This window comes from Neodiprion fabricii, chromosome 2 (assembly GCF_021155785.1).
Source record: "Neodiprion fabricii isolate iyNeoFabr1 chromosome 2, iyNeoFabr1.1, whole genome shotgun sequence".
Classification (NCBI taxonomy): Eukaryota; Metazoa; Arthropoda; class Insecta; order Hymenoptera; family Diprionidae; genus Neodiprion; species Neodiprion fabricii.
Genome location: NC_060240.1, coordinates 17698586 through 17715239, shown reverse-complemented (window position 1 = coordinate 17715239; position 16654 = coordinate 17698586). Strand labels below are relative to the sequence as shown.

The 16654-nt window shown below is 38.9% G+C and overlaps 1 protein-coding gene across 1 annotated transcript in view; it reads right to left on the bottom strand.

Moving 5' to 3' along the window:
• LOC124175705 overlaps nucleotides 1-16654 on the bottom strand; it is a 475074-nt gene that overhangs the window by 3502 nt on the left and 454918 nt on the right. The window contains exons 6-7 of the mRNA XM_046556127.1: nucleotides 8950-9133; nucleotides 691-833 (exon numbers count right to left, since the gene is read on the bottom strand). Of these exons, the coding sequence (XP_046412083.1) occupies nucleotides 691-833; nucleotides 8950-9133 (327 nt within the window). The remainder of the gene's footprint in view (nucleotides 1-690; nucleotides 834-8949; nucleotides 9134-16654) is intronic.

Genomic DNA, 16654 nt, shown 5'->3' with positions numbered 1-16654 from the left:
AAGAGAGGCAAAGTATAGACGTACGCTGTGAGAGAGCGCGCTGCGGCCCAAAGTATAGTTGTACGCTGTAGGAGAGAGAAAGAGGGGCGAAGTATAGTCGTGCGCTGTGAGTGAGAGAGACCGCTGCTGCCGTCTCCCACCCCAAGCGCTGAGACAGAGAGAGAGAGCGCGCGCACACGCTGGAATAGAGAGAGAGAGAGAGAGGGAGATCGCGCGCACTATAGCAAACGAGCACTATAGCCAAAAAGTGTCGGTTTTTTGGTGTCGTTTTTTTCCGCCTAGCCCCTACGGTGAACGAGCGATAAGGAACTTCGTTCCAAAAATTCAAGATGGTGGATCTAATATGGCGGACAAAAATTTCAAATTCGATCGTATCCGCAGAAAAAACTCTGTCCAGGGACTTTTGTGATCGCTGATTACGAATCTGAAATCAGATTTTGGACATTCAGTATGGCGAATCTAATCAGCGTGTCCGTAAGCCCCTGCATAGAGTTTTTTTGACCGGATTTGATTAAATTTGAAATTTTCGTCCGCCTTATTGAATCCGCCATCTTGAAGTTTTGATATCTGATTTCAGATTCGTAATCAGCGACCTCAAAAACCAGCGAATTCTATCTTGTTAGAAAAGTTGACTTAGCACAACAATGTGTAATTCAAAGGGTTAAAGGGGCTCCAAGTCATGACACTCACCGTTAAGCACGTGCACGTGAACAATAGCGGGTTGGTCTGGCATCATCGTTAGCGTGCAGGTGTAGTTTCCGCTGTCTGCGGGGCCAACCCTCGCTATGCTAAGTGTAGAGTTCGCCCCTTCTTCCATCAAGTTTGTCTTTACACTGAAACAATAATTTGCAAATGAATTCAAGACCCCACAGCTTTCTCTGTTCCTTTCCACCTTGATTTCTTGTTCTATCTTGGGGAGTGGAAAACACACCGAGTTTTAATGCAATAAATCCTTATTTCTGCTAGTGAAAAGGACGAAGGGAAATCGTATTACCATATTTAAAATCTAGAAGCTGTTCAGAATATCTATTTAGAGAGAAGAAGCGTATCACCGACCGATCACCAATGTAATAAAATTGACCTAATATAATTTTGGAAAATGCTCGGGTGATTCGTAACATCTTTGCCTGGATATTTTAATTCGTACGCAAATGGAGTATCATACTTTGGCATTGAATTTACAGTTGACAATATAGTGTCGAAACGATGAGAAATTATGGATAGAAAAAATTTAGAACCTGTGACCAAAGATAATCAAGTTGAATTTCATTAATACAATGTACATCCTTTGTAACTTCAGACTCTAGCAGTACGTTGTGGCTCTACCTGTGAATATTTTCAAATGCCCCTTATGGCAAAACTATCAGACATTGCGATATGCTCTCAAGGACGTTTTTTTTTTGTTTTGGAGAGCTCTTCGAAACCTTGAGAACGCTTCAACATAACTTTCCTCTATCTGTAATCGTTCAGTCAGCATAAGTGTGTAATCCCGTTCCGACTTGGTTTGCAAATATTCTGATATCTCCAAAACTATTGAATTGATTATAACAAAATATAGTCTAAAACCTGACCAGACGAAGTAGCTATTCACAAAAAAATACAGAATTAAAATTGGTTGAGTTGTTCTGGAGTTATAAGGTAACATCCGGACAGACAGACAGAAAGACGTTGAGTTTTACACACCAAAGAAGAGAAGAAAAAGATCAAGTAAAAAGTAAAGAATAGAAGCTTAGAGATTTATTAATTTCTTATTCAAGAATTCAGATGATTTTTAATAATTCTATTTATAACTGAAACCATGCTCAATTCATCAAAATCGAACAAGTAAAACGACCCTTATATCGAAGAAATACGATTTCACTTGAGTCGTTGAAGGCTAAATTTTTTAATTGAATATACAATTAAAAAATTTTTCCATGACGCGCAAATATTCTCGTGATAAAATTCAATTTTATGTTCAACTGAAGTAGTATCAGTTTTTAAACATTCATTCCATAATTTTCACGTTGTCGTCTGCCATCTTTTATTTTCAGCTTCTTTATTCAGTTTCGGCGCACAAAAATATTGTTCCCCCCTCACATTCATTTCACAAAATGAAACCTCCGGAGATTTATATATACGTGTATATGACAATGTCCAGTACGAGTGTCTCTCACCGTTAAAAAATGCTATCAGGAAATGAACACGCTGACAACAGTAATTAACTACTGTAAAAGTCGACTACGATTTAACATGTGCTTCAGACCACCAAATATTCGTGCAACATCCGGTTGCTGGAGTTCACCGGCTGTATAATACGACTATATGGTAAAATTACCACTTCGGCTTTATGTCACTGCAGACAATTGCTGATTGTGAGTCACGCATGTTATCTGATATGTAAGATACCAATAGTCAGTTATATTTATAATATTTTTTCTCATACATCTTTTGACCAGAAATTTATGTTGCGAATACGTGAGTGATTGAATGAATGAATGAATGAAAAGACCATATAATTTATCTCTATTTCTATCAGAAAAAAAGAAATAACAAACAGAACTATTTATAATTTTCAAATTATGTGCAATGAAATATTTTTCTAATTTCTTTAAATGAAACCTTTACTTTCATAAGTTCTTTGTTACATTAGGTGGTAGCTTTGAAAGGTTACTCGCCTGATTGGCCTGGATAAAATTCTACAGAAGTTCATTAGACAACGAATAATATTGTTACAAAAGGTGAAATCATTCGTTCCTCCCCCCCCTTCCTGATCTAGTAGTGGTCACAGACAGAAGATATATAAAATCTTTCATATGTTACAAAATGAATGAGGTTACTATGTAAATTAACATTATTGTAAAAGCAGTCCTGTCTCAGACTATAAACTGTAAACACGCATTGCCGTTAAAGGATATTTCCTCATCTTTTAATTTTGCTGCTTGTTTGTTCACTTCATAAGCTAACGAACCGGTTCTATTTATTCTGTAGCTTCTAGTTCGTTACAACATTTATGAATGGATAATACGTTTTTACCCTCCTTCATATTACGCGTCTCATTATGAACTGACGCCGGTTGGTGTCAGCCATAGAAGGTTGGTTGTTTAGAGAGAACATCTCATGTACACTTGGGGACAATGAATCTGAGATAGCTCATTTTTTACACTAGACAGTTATGTTGGCAACACACAGATACCTACAGCGCCATAGTCGGCCGAGCGCGAAACAAACTCAATCTCAATAAACATAATATCACCCATGACCGTCGAATCTTACCTTAGAATACCGCGGGGGTAATGACTTGTAGGATTGACACGTCAGCGACGGTCATGGGTTACGTCATATTTATTGAGACTGAGTTTGTTGCTCTGCCGACTATGGCACTACAGGTTTCTCTATGTTGCCAACATAACTGTCTAGTGTAAAAAATTAGCCGTCTCAGATTCATTGTCCCCAAGTATACATGAGATGTTCTCTCTAAATAACCAACCTTCTATGGCTGACACCAACCGGTCTCAGATTCATTGTCCCCAAACGTACATAAGTTTCTAATTTGTCCGTCGGACCTTAGCCTAACTATTTTGTATTCGGGTTACAACAATAGGAACATCGAAGATGTATATTGTCAGCGGCAAAGGCGAGTGCTGCGTTCACACGAATACGAGTTCGAAATTGGTTCGATGCAATCAGACGAGTCTTAGTATTAACGTTGCAGCATGAGCCAAGATAAGCACTGTGATCACACGAGGCAGGTATCGTTGATGTGCACGCGTGACATACGTTATTGATGCCAACACCGTTGGATGAAAGTTTGATTTGAGAAGCAACGAAGATGCCACTAACGGCAACACCTACTTGGAAAGTTAAGATCTTTAAAAAGTGCGGTAAAACGACGTTGGTGCATGTGCGTAACTGAAAAGTTTTATTTTACACACGAGAGCTTTCTTTGGCGCAAGTACCTACACTTTCAAATAACTCAATCGCACGTACTATGTCATTAAGTGTAAGTTACCTAGCTCCACTTTAACGTGCTGTCAGTAGCACATCCGTTGCCTCTTAACCCTTTCATTTACAGATTGTTCAACTTAATCTTTTGGCCTGAATATTGTTACTCGCGGGTTTTTGGGTTATACGAAGTAGCAAGGGTCATTTGAAGTTGTAAATAAACTGTGTTAAGGCTAGGTCATGAAATTTTTTTAGTTGAGATGTTGAGCATTCCACTGTGACCGGAAAGATTAAATCGAAATTTTATTTACAGGAATTAGAAAAAAGATCGTGCCTTACATCTGCGTATAGTCGGTGATACCTAACTCGTGTGATTACAGCGCTCGCCTTTGCTGATGCTGTAAACTTTAGACTTATCAGAAATCGCCGACTTTCCAAATTCGCAACACAATATGCAATTTCTCCGAATTCCTAATTCAGCGTGCTCTGCTTGTGACAAGTGATCAAGGTCAAATATTTACCGTAAGAAGCAAAGCCGCTTATTGAATGCGGATTACGATTAGGTTGCTTCAAAGCGGATTCCACAGCATACGTGAAATAACGAGAATAAGTAAGTAAGAAAAAAATCCAATGAAATTCTGAAAATGATCGGTGAAACGTTATTCGCATGCAGAATCATTGAAAAATTGATGATGACGTGGCAGTCGAGCTGCGATTTCACCGAACACCACCAGTCAACTTTCTGTGGAAAGGTAAAAGCCGAGAAGCTTGATCATCTGTACTGCAATGTTACTTCAATACGGATGCAGAGAAATCGTAAGTAGCAGATCTGAGAAGCGGAGGAGGGTCAGCTGTTGCATCGACGAACGCCTGCGGTTTCTTTGCGGCGCTAAAGTGCTAAACCACAACTCAGACTGACTTCCAAACTTTTTCTAACCGACTCTGGAGACGTCTTCGTGAGACTGTATTGTTATCGCGGGCCACGTCGATTGTCTATACCTAATCACATGATTTTGTGTTTTCCAACTCAGTTATTCTAGCACTCATGTATTATCACATCATTGAATAACAGTATTTGCTATGAGTTTTTATCCAACATAAAACGACTGCCATCGAAGCGTTCTAACACCAGATAATATTCTTGCCCCGTGGTGTTTATTAATGATTTTCGAAAAGATGAGAATTGTGGTAACCGGAGATATGCTCAAATGAGGCATAAGGACAATTAATTCATAGCGATTTATTAATGTCCAAACTATCTGAGTCCAAGATAAGGACTGGCACCATCACCTGAGCTCGAACATCTCTACTACTAGCTAATTACAGGAAGGGGGAAGTGCGTTGCACTAATATGTCATATTCTGCCAACATAGCATTAGGTATTTCGCTATTTTTCATCAGTGTTCGTGGAAGAGGTTTTAGTATGCACTCTTGGACGTCATGACCAGGACGACTCTTGAAAGCTCGGTACAGCAGAGAAACCCCCAATTCAGAAACTTGGGAATGACCCAAGGCTCAGGGTAGAGTCAAAAACTCTATCGGTTGGTTCAGAATTGTTTCAATGTTAAATTTGCAAATCGCAGACCCAAGGACTCATGTGTCCAGCTTCATTTATTTCTCTATTTTCCCTTGTGACACGCAGCCCCATTTAGCGTTTGCTATACAAACTCAGTTCCCTGTGGCACCCCGGTAACTTGCTAAATTCTAGCTTGATTCACCACGTGAACAATAATAACTGGTCGTTGAAGTGCATTCACTTGAATTATAGTCGGGACAATGACTTGCCTCTTCACTCCCTATCCCGCATTATTCTTCCTGTATGTTACCCAGAAATTAGCATAAAGGTGACCGAAACTTAGGGGCTCGATCTGTCACCCGGAAAAAAACTTCTGGCCGAAATCAAATTAACAATCGCATGCTGCAGCTCTGCTCGTATATCTAGAGTAGCCATGTACCTATCCCATCACCTCTACTGTCGAAAGCACTTCATGTATATGTGATTACACAGGTCTGCAGAAAAGTATATTTTATTTTCAGCCGCGTGGGATGTTTTTGGTAAATATCATGTTTTCGAGTTTGCTGAACCTAAAAATTACTTCCATTCCTGTCGATCACGTCCAGTACTCTTGCAAAGTACAAGGTGTTTGCATGACAAAGCATAACGATAGTAAAAAAAAAAAAAAAACATTTTATTACAATGAACTAAACAATATTTTTTATAAAATTCAACAAACAATTTCTTTATGAAATATAGTCAGCATTACGTGTTCATTCTTTTCGCCTATAAAACCTTCTCTTCGATACGTCTCCGAACACGCTTCCGTTTTTCATTTTCTGTTTTCGTATTTGTATTTATTTTTGAGTCTCACCCTGATACATATTAAATGGAAGTAAGAAATCATTATGCCATTGGATTTTTAGCATCAAGAACAGTCTACCAAATTTCGAAATAAACGGGAGTTTTACTCGAAATGAAACTACAAACACCATTTCAAGAAAAAACCTGACGTGATGGATCCGTTTAAGTATTTTTTCCGGTTTCAGTGAGTGAAAATCCATAAGAAACACTATCAAAAAAACTAGTGCACTTTTTTGGTTGTAGACCTGTGTTATTCATTAGGTTTTGACTAACAAGCCCGTCAACATTGCGTATTCTCAGAATAGTGAAATGCACAGGAGCATGAGTTTTAGAAGCGAGGAGTAGAACATATGATAGAATTTTGTTTATACTGATCGAGATAACGATGGATATTGTAAGGATTAGAGGGTTTTCAAAGTTGGTTGAAAACCCCGTTTTTTACGATTGAACATGTCGTACGTTAGTTTAGTTTATCTTGTTTATCCAATTTCACCCATTCAGCTGTATATCGGTGAATGTAACCGCCGTTAGTGTATTAGACGGGCGCTTAGAATCACGTGAGGATGGTGTGAGGTAAATTGATCCATGTGAGGGTGGGTCTCGTTAAGTTGACGCGTTTCAGAATCTGCTGACGTTGGTAAGCGTGACTGCTACGAGCTTTTGGCAAAACGTCGCTCGCACTCGGGATTGAGAGTTAAGGCTTTCCATCAGTAGGTTTTGTCCAGCTTACGATTAGTGTAGCCAAATTCTGCCAAGTTTGCTAACTTTACTCCACGTTTCTTTCTGCAGACGTATGTTGTACTTATATCGGCAGTACATACTGTAAATGTATGAGTACAGAGACTTTCACCCTTTTTTTCGCTTGTAATTGCAGCGAATTTTTCAGTTTGATAATTTTTTCCAATTGCTTCATTAATGAATTACTGAATACTCTGACACAATGTGAAACTGGTGACAGCGGTGGGATACGGAAGATATGAAGAAGCGTCTCTGAGGACGTATCATACTGGCTGGAAGAAAATTTTTATCTTCATACGAGGGGAAATTTAATTGTTTAATGGGAGGTTGACATCTTCGCTTTGAAAACCGATGTTAGGGACGTCGTAGGGAACTGTAATTGAATTTCGTCGGGATTCCCAAGAGTACTCAAGGCCTGTTGGGTGTATTCAGCGCACATAAACGTGCCTGTGAAATGCGAGGACTAATACAGAAAATCCGTAATTTCACTTGGTATGAGCTTGACTTCACCAACCTCTTGCTAAGTCTTCTTCCTACACCCAGGCTCAAATTGTTGACAGTAGATTATAACTTGGAAGCACTAACCTAGCCAACTTCTCTGGTCGGATTGCCTTTCGCTATCGTATACAACGGGCACACATAGTCACATGCGTCGCGGGAATCCTACTCTGCCTTCGGGAATCCTCTTCTCACCCTCACCATCGTACTCCTCCTGTTTCCCGTTTGAGCCAATTCACTTTGGAGTAAGCTGAACCATAGATCTTCAGACGTGTACACAATCATAGCTTGTAGAGTGGAGTAGAACGCTCAAATTTTTTGTGGAACGAAACAATACTGGGGGATTGTTAGTGATACCGTAAGGATGTGATGAACGTATGATTAGAGCACGATGGCCAGTTCGCATTGTTGATCGATTGAATGATAAAGTGAAAATGTTATTAGGTAAACTGGAATTTCTAATACTGAATATGAATCTTAAGGGTGAGCTTAGGGTTCAACTTGTTTCTGTTAAATTACGTACGCGGACAGTCGACCATAGCAAATAACGGTAGAGAACTGGTTAGCGATAAGACGTACCCAGGAAGGTTGAATCCCGGTGTCTCAAGGTAAAGAGAACATCCGACCGTACATGTGACCAAGAGTGCCCTAGCCCCTGGAGAGCACTTCTAACAATGAAAAGGGGTTGAGGGTAAGTGCCACGGCAACCTGCCGACGCACGAAACGTTTTCTTGAATAGTTTCAAAGTGTTGTGTTCGCCGAAATATACGTACAATTTACCCTAACGATTTCACGCTTTCGTTTTCCTATTGCAATCAGCACAATTAACATGTAAACTCAATATTCGTAGCTACTCGGTTGAAGATCTATTTGCTGTCCTAAATATATGTGCATTGATCATTTGGCTAGTATAGAATAAGGATTTGGGTTGCAAAAAATTAAAAATAGAAACGTGCCGGCTACAGATGCTTTTGAAATAAGCCGTGTTCTTTTGCTATGGACGTTGAGCCAATGCATTTCAGTAGGTTGAAACAGCTATACCTCAACTGTAGTCGAGATATCGTTGAAATACAAAATGGCGACTAGTCGAGCAGCGTAATCGCGGCACATAATCCCTGTTTTAAGTAAGTTAGAAAATTGATATTCATTCAGGTGCACTCTCGCTGAGTCTGATAGCCGTTTCTGGAATCGAAGTGTCATATCATCCGTAACACCATCTCTTCAAATCAACAAATAAATTCGTTAAGGTAACTGTGCAGGGAATCGACGTGGTTCCATTACTCCTTGAATTGACAAGTGGCATTCAGAGCCACCGATCAATGGCACTTGGAATCACAGGTTTATGACTAATAAGTATGTTTGCATTTACCGACTGATTAATGAGTTGCAATGCACGCTGATGAAATTATCTTAGCATGTTCTGAGCTCACCTTATACCTCCTCTTGTCGTATCGTAATTGAGCGTTCTGTTCCCGTGTAGCCATTGAACAACACTATACTGCATCTGCATCGCGATGTGTCGCACCACACACAGAAGTTCGATGGTACTGTCAGCTTCGTAATACTTGTCCCTCAACGGCTGTCCCATTCCGTCGACTATTTGTACCGATGGGTCTGTAAATCAGGAAGACAACACAACATTGCACGGTTTATTTTATTTGAAGCATATCATAATTATTCATTTCTTGAAGTTTATTTTGTAATCGATACACGGATATTCCTCACTTTTCTAAAAATTATTATGGCGCAATAGTTTTTAATGATCTCAATTGGGATTCTAGGCGTATTTTCATGATTTCGTGACATCATCTTGTATGTTTGCAAATTCGTTCCGAAAATTTTACGCGGTGTTAAATATTTCCAACTCATAGTAAATGAGTTCACATGATTGTACGGGTTCACGCGATACCTATAGTAAGAGACAACTGTTAGTTTAGGTCACGTCATTACAACCCTGCGTTCTCCCTTCAACGTAACGGACTGGTAGATAACTCCAGATGTCAATGCGGGAATAAAAAGTAACACATCAACCACATATTATGGCAGTGCCCACTCTACGATGATGAACGAATTAAATTCTATGGATACCTAGAGGCTTCGCCCCTGCGCGCTTCGCGCGCCAACCCCACCTCGGTGCTTCGGGCCTCACTATTTCCTTATACAGTGTCTGTTAGACAGATGAATTTATTTATGCTGATTTGATGACAGGTCTGCAACTGTTGATCGGTTGTTTCGGATCAACCCGACATTGCTATTGGCTCCCTATGCAGGTCTGCTCTGATTGTTTTCGTAATCGAATCCACTCACATGTACAAAACCCCCGATGCCATGCATCCCCAATTGCATTTGGCGACTTATTTTGCTATAGTTATTATTTTCCCCATAGTAGAAGAAATTCATAGCTTTGCTATAAGTAGAATTTCTAAGGCTTCAGACAAATTGAAAACTCGTTATCATATTCGAGCCAGGTGGATTGTCGAAGCTTCTTCATAGGCGAAGTTGCCTCGTAGTTTTGTATTGAATCTTTTTTATTAGTATGAAGGATACAGGTTGAGGTTTTCTTGAATAAAAAACTCTCGCGTTTGAGCCATCGAATTATGAATGTTTATTGGCTCTTGTGGGAAAAGACTTGCGGCATAAAAACCCACGACGTATGAACGTTTATTCGTAAACTTATAAAAGCGTGTGTCGCACACGTGAATGTGTCGATTGTGTACATGAATGTGCATATGCCTGTTACAGCCCGTTTGGCTCATGCCGTCGTATTGTGATTTTTGTTTTATTCGATTCGATTGAATTTCGTATGATTTGCGTTTGCCTTACTCCGAGGAGCGAACGTGTATGAGAGTATGATTGGTGTTGGTAGTACACCAAGAGCGCTCGGGCTCGTTGTATGATGAAAGGGTGCAAGACCCTTGGTATGCGTGTATGGGCACTCGGTCCCGTGTAGGATGAGACACACTCGGGCCGTACTCATCTACCTTACTCCGTAGAGCGAACGTATACGAGACTATATTTGGGCCTCTCGTTTATGGTCGTGGTACGAGAGAACGCACGGCATCACTGACGATCGTCACTAGACGGAGGACCGAACTGGACTGTTTTCAAAAATGCGTGATGCGCGCTCGCCTCCTCGTCTACGCGAGATTTGGCATCCCTGCGGAGACGAATCGTTCGAGCGCGGCTCGCATGGAGATCGCAATGACACGGGCACAAACGACGCTCAGGCACTGAACACCAGGGATATAAAATTTAATCCCGAAGATTCTGTCTGGCTCTTTCAACCTCGAAGACAGAAAGGACGATGTCCGAACTACAAAGAACCTGGGAAGGCCCTTACTTAGTGGTTAACCGGATCAAGGATTTACAGGATCCGAAAAAACCTATTTCTTCTCTGATATAACTCTTCTCGAGTTCTGTTTCATTACTTCTGCTGACATGTTTGCCAGTATGATATATTTGAAACGATACTCAGTCTCACCTCTGCGTGTCTATCTTGAGTGCCGTATACACAATACGCCAGCGCGCGAAAAAGACAATTCCCGTCGGGAATTATCTTGATAATTCTCGTTTGCATGTTTATTTTTTGCGTGTCAGAAACAGATACCTATGAAGATATTTGTCAAAGACTGTCAGAAACAGCCGATGACAGCTGTCAAAGGAAGTTTTGTTTGCTAGATGCTTTTTGTTTTGTTTTCGGCATCTCACCCCACCACCAACTTCATGCGTATACTATTGTTATTATAATCTTTTTTATACTATTTTTATTATAATCTTTTTCACCTGTTGCTACTTCTTTTTCATTTGTTCAGAACTTTTTTATTAGATAGAGAGATTAAGTGAAATGGACCGCCTTCATCTGTCATGCGCCGTATTATTTCACAAACGAAATGTTACTATATATAATGTATTGCATTCACGTCTACATAAATCTCATTTCAAAATTTAACATGTCTCAACAGAAATCTATCATACAACACACTACTATGTGATTATACTCACGATGTTGCAGCAAAATAATTTTCCATAGAGATTGAAATTACTGAACTAAATAAAGAAATAAATTTAAAAAAAAAAGAAGTCGAGTTAGGTTAATCTTATCATAACGCATTTATTTCTTTTGCGTGTCGTTAATACATGATGTATTGAACTACCTCTGTATAATTACTTAAAATGAATAGTTATTTTCATGTCCAAATAGAAAATGCGTAAATTAGATCGTTTTGTATCATTAATCAATTCATTATCAATAATCAAATAATTAAGTCATTCCAAATTCGACTTCGTCGCGATTGTTTCAGACATTTCATTTGCAAAGTCCGAAATTTGTCGGTATTACCTATCATTTCTCGGAGTAAAGTACGTAGGTATGAACTGCAAGAATTGGGAAGTATCAATTATTTTCTCTCCTCGAACAAACCTAAACTCACTGGCATGAGAATGTTTCTAGAGCGTACAGTGAGGAGGCAGTCTAGAATTGACTACTCGAAGTTCAAAAGCGTTATGCACGGCAGTTATGCCGACTCTCTGAAATGCTGCAACTTTTCATGACATCGACGCTCACCAGCTGTGAAGAAAGTCTTCCGACTTTGCACAGTGTTCTATCTCTGTTGCAGAGTATAGAGTTGCACCGACTAACTTGAGGAAAGAAACTTATTCATACTTGATGCAGACACCGTCGAAGTTCACCTACAATATGACTTCAACTGTGTCTCTCTTAAAAGTTAATGCTTTCCCGATATCGACGAGGCGTGCCATTCAACTTGCAGCGAAACTTTGTACCTACTTACTTCTATTTGATAGCTGATACCGTTTCACCAACTCGCCGATAACAACTCGTGCAACAATATCGCGTAAATCTATAATTTAAGGTCATGCAGTACACCTAACCTTACCGACCGAGTAAACTCACCCCCACGATCGAGCGATCCTTCGTTGGCCGTACACCTAGCTGATTGTGAAAGTTTCGTTTCAGTATTTAGGAAATTATTGCAATTTCTAGTTCTCGCATAGCGACGTCAATATTGCATGAAAACAGTCTTGCGATAGCTCATTTTTCTCCTCATTATTTTTTTCAGGAATTGCGCAAAGTATCTTAGCTATGCACTTTTTGTCCCTTGGAATGCGGGAAGTGTGGAAATAGTGACACGTGTCAAAAAAGCTTGACATTGTTTTTCTTTTTTCTTACGATTTCGGAATACGAATAACTTTCCTGAAATCCGCTACAAGAGAACGTTGCGCCATCGAAATTTGAACCCGTTTTGTTCGTTTCTTTATTTAATATAGGAAGAAAAAGGGTGAGTTTGCTCGGTCGGTAAAGGTAGGAGTCCTATATGATCTTAAAACCTTTATAACGTTGTTCAAAATTAGTCTGGTATCGATCCGGTACACGTTGGTAGAAGACGGCGCCATTTTTTTTTTTTTGTGTGTTAAGAAAAGTTTCACTGCAAAGCGAGCAGGTACTTGAAGAAGGTTTTGGCCGAACAGCAATTTTTTCCGCCTCTGAATAGTTTGGTGTCCGTAAGGTGATATAAGCCATCTTCGAGTTTTCAGCAAAACTTTTCACAAAACTTTCTTCGATGGAATGGGGAAGTGTTATGCGTTATCAGACCGACATGGCGACACAACGCGATATTATACTTTTATGTCAATGACATGAATTGTATATCGAAAAGTTCAAACAGGGAACTTTTGCGTGCACGAGGGACATTACAGAATAGTGTTGAAATGAGATTTGAGTTTTATAATTGGAACATCAAACTAACTTAGCCGGAATAAGTCACTGTTTGAACACTCGAACGGTAGTATGATTCCTAAGTCTTCGTATACGCCTAAAAAATTTGAAACAGAATAAATCAAAGGTGTTGCAACTGATTTATATTTGAGATTCCCATCAAATGTTCAAATACACTGGTGCATATTGTGTATTAGACAGAATCTCTGCGAGCTTTACTTCTATGTCCTCGTTGTTTTTTTTTTCGTTCCCTCCAGACTAGCATGTCATTTGATGTTTTTTCATCATGATAAAAATTCCTCCGATATACAATACCCGTGCCTCATAAATATGGAGAAACACCAGACGTCGTCCGTTTCGCGCAGCCTGTGCCCCGATCCCTGTACGCGACTCCACGGTGCTTGATCCAGGAATCTCCATTCGGAATTCTGTATTCGAAATCTTGCCACCTCGTTTTTAGCGGCATAGCTCTTTCTACAGTATTGTCAGCACTTTGAACACTCAAAGTCATAACAATTCAAATAATGGTCAAGGTCTTCTCGTGACAATGAATTCAAATCGTATAAAAATTTACTTGCGGTTTTCTCTCTAGTTGAAAAGCAGGTATGAGAGAGGAAAGCGAGATAAAGAGCAATTTTTTCTCGCAAGAGGTTTTGTTTCGGGTCTTCCAAAAATTTAACCTATAAATTTATCACATTAAAGCGAAAGATAAAAACTAACTAAAAATAAGACAGATTGCTTCCAAAACATACGTGCTAAAAAACACAGTCAAAATATATAAGTCGTGCCTTCTAAGAGTTACTTAACATGTAAAAAAAAAAAGGTTAAATGATTGCATGTAACGAAGAAGGATGAGGTGAGTGCTTTTGTTACGTCAATGTAATGGATAATCATGGCTCTGGTGTAAATAATTACCATCATATTCTTGGAAAATTTGATACGGAAATTGCCACGATTTATTAGGCCGATTCTAACATGACATAGAACTTTTCTCAATTTTATTTTCGTGGTACATCGTAGTTTTTTGGAACTCTGTGTAATTTTGGGTCGGTCAATGTTTGTAGTGAATCGTATTTTTGAGTTTAATTTCGTGTTTTCTGGTAGATTATTATTCGTTCTGCCAATTCCACGTATACGGCTTTTTTTTCCCTTTTTTTTTATGCCACATATCGACATAAGCATATTTTGTTGTAGAATATCATAGAATTTGTGATGTAGAGAGATAAGAAATATTTGTACTTTCATAATAGTCTACTATCGAGACAAGGTGAGTTCAAAAATATACGATAGATTTATTAAATCAGTCTACATCATGCTCAACGGTGAGAAGAATCTTCGAACGTAGATGCAAATCCTGCTAAGTACACTTATCTGCAATAAGTATTCCTTGTGAGAAAGACACAACATTTAACGAGGGTCCAAACTAGTCTTTTACACTTTCTCGTAATCTTATCGACATTCATTCTGAGATACATTTTTGTGCAAAATTCTATGTAGAACATTTTTTTTTTTCCATTTTCAAGTTGCAGATTTCCTTGATACCTGCAAAGGTTTCTAGTTTCTATTTGGACTTTATTACTTTTCTTGCAGAAAATTGTTGATCATCGTCATTCTTCGTAGATATTTGTACTCTTCAAGGAAATTCATGGAGTATTATTTAAATTATTGTGACTTGATTTCTCAATTTGTAATATTTCATGGCTTTCTATAGGTGATTTCACAGATAAAGACCATGCTCTATTTTTTAGATATTTTCTCTGTATTTTTATGGATTATTGTGGAAATCATTATTACCATGGGCTGCAGTTTGAGGTTTAAATGATGGTTAATTTTTTTGTAGAAAATATTGTCTTTTTTTTTTAATTTTCATTAAAATTCGCACTTTCAGTCGAGATTCGGAGAATAACTACTAAAAAAATCCACTTTCCTGGATGCGACATCGTATTTGTTACGGGGAACGTCACGTCGTTTAGATTTCGATAAGCAGCTTCCGGAATCTATTCTACGCCCAGCCAAGACGTTTAACTGGCTATTTTAGGGTTCGTACCGGTCGATTTTGCACTCACGTGCCACTACTCCGAATGTAGGAAATGAGCGAAGGTGAAAGGAATCGATTTCGATGGAGTTGAATGTTCGATTATCTAATTGATTTATTGTGAATGATCTGAAGAGTAAAATAATAAGTGTAGGTTGGTGAAAAATTTGAGGTCTGGAAGACGTATTATCGAAATCATTTTTAGTTGAAAATTGTAGGTTTTTCATAATTTTTCGTAAAAATTCGTAATTTTCCATGCAAAATACTACAATTTCCGACGATTTTCCACAATTTTAAAATTTCTCGTACAACTTCGAACGAACCGCACTGCGTAATTTGTACAGCGTTTTGCATTTGACAATAGGTTACCCTACATGTCTTTACAATATTATAATTTGTTAACGTCAACTTCGATTTTATAGAAATAGGGGACCGTGGGCCTTTGATGGGGTGACCAGCTGACGTTCGGCAGGAAAATGTGATCAAAGATTTTTACTAATTGTGATGGCGCGAGAAGGGGAAGGGGGGGAGGGGCATCGAGTCGTAGAAATTCACGGCCTTCCTTTACGGACGGATTTATAAGACGTGACGGAGAAAAAAGGAAAGAGACGTTTGTTATATGTTGGCCGCTTGAAGGATTACTTGAGAGTGGTATACGGGGGAAAGGATGCGAAGGATTAGCTAGTTGCATTGCAGAAGTAAAGGGAGCATTCCGTTGGTGCGGTACGTAAACTGACATGAGCCAGTGAGGTTATGATAAGAACAGGACGCAGGGTATAAAGTGACTGTAAGAGTGTGGGAAAAGAATTTAAGGTCTGAAAAACGTAACACACCTTGGCTTGGAGGAAACATTCGATCAGAGTAGGGAATCGAATGTTTAAAGAATGTTGGAAAAATATCAGGAAGGGTATACACTTATGTACATGGAATCTTATAATGATATTTAAAAAAATATAGCGCCTGGATGTTAATGCGCGTTCAAGTGGGTGAGTATACATTCCCAATACATTGTATAAACAGTTCACAACAAAATCTTACAAATTTTGTGACACATTATATGGCATAATGTTGTAGGTACAGAACTTATTTTGGAGTTACATGGTGTACATGTGATTTTTGAATCTGTGTGGTTTGTTGGTTTGATCTACATAGAGTCGCGGCAAACGTCTAGTAGATACTTTAAAATATCACAGTATAAGAATTAATTCGTTTGTTTTTACACACTAATTGTTCGAAGAGCATGTCGAACAGCGAATGTTCTTAGCAAATTCGAACATAATTTTTCTTTACGTGTACGTCAATCCAAGATGAAAGAAGTGCGCATAAGAATTACACGGGCTTCAAGTTTCATTTTTTACTGTGCGAT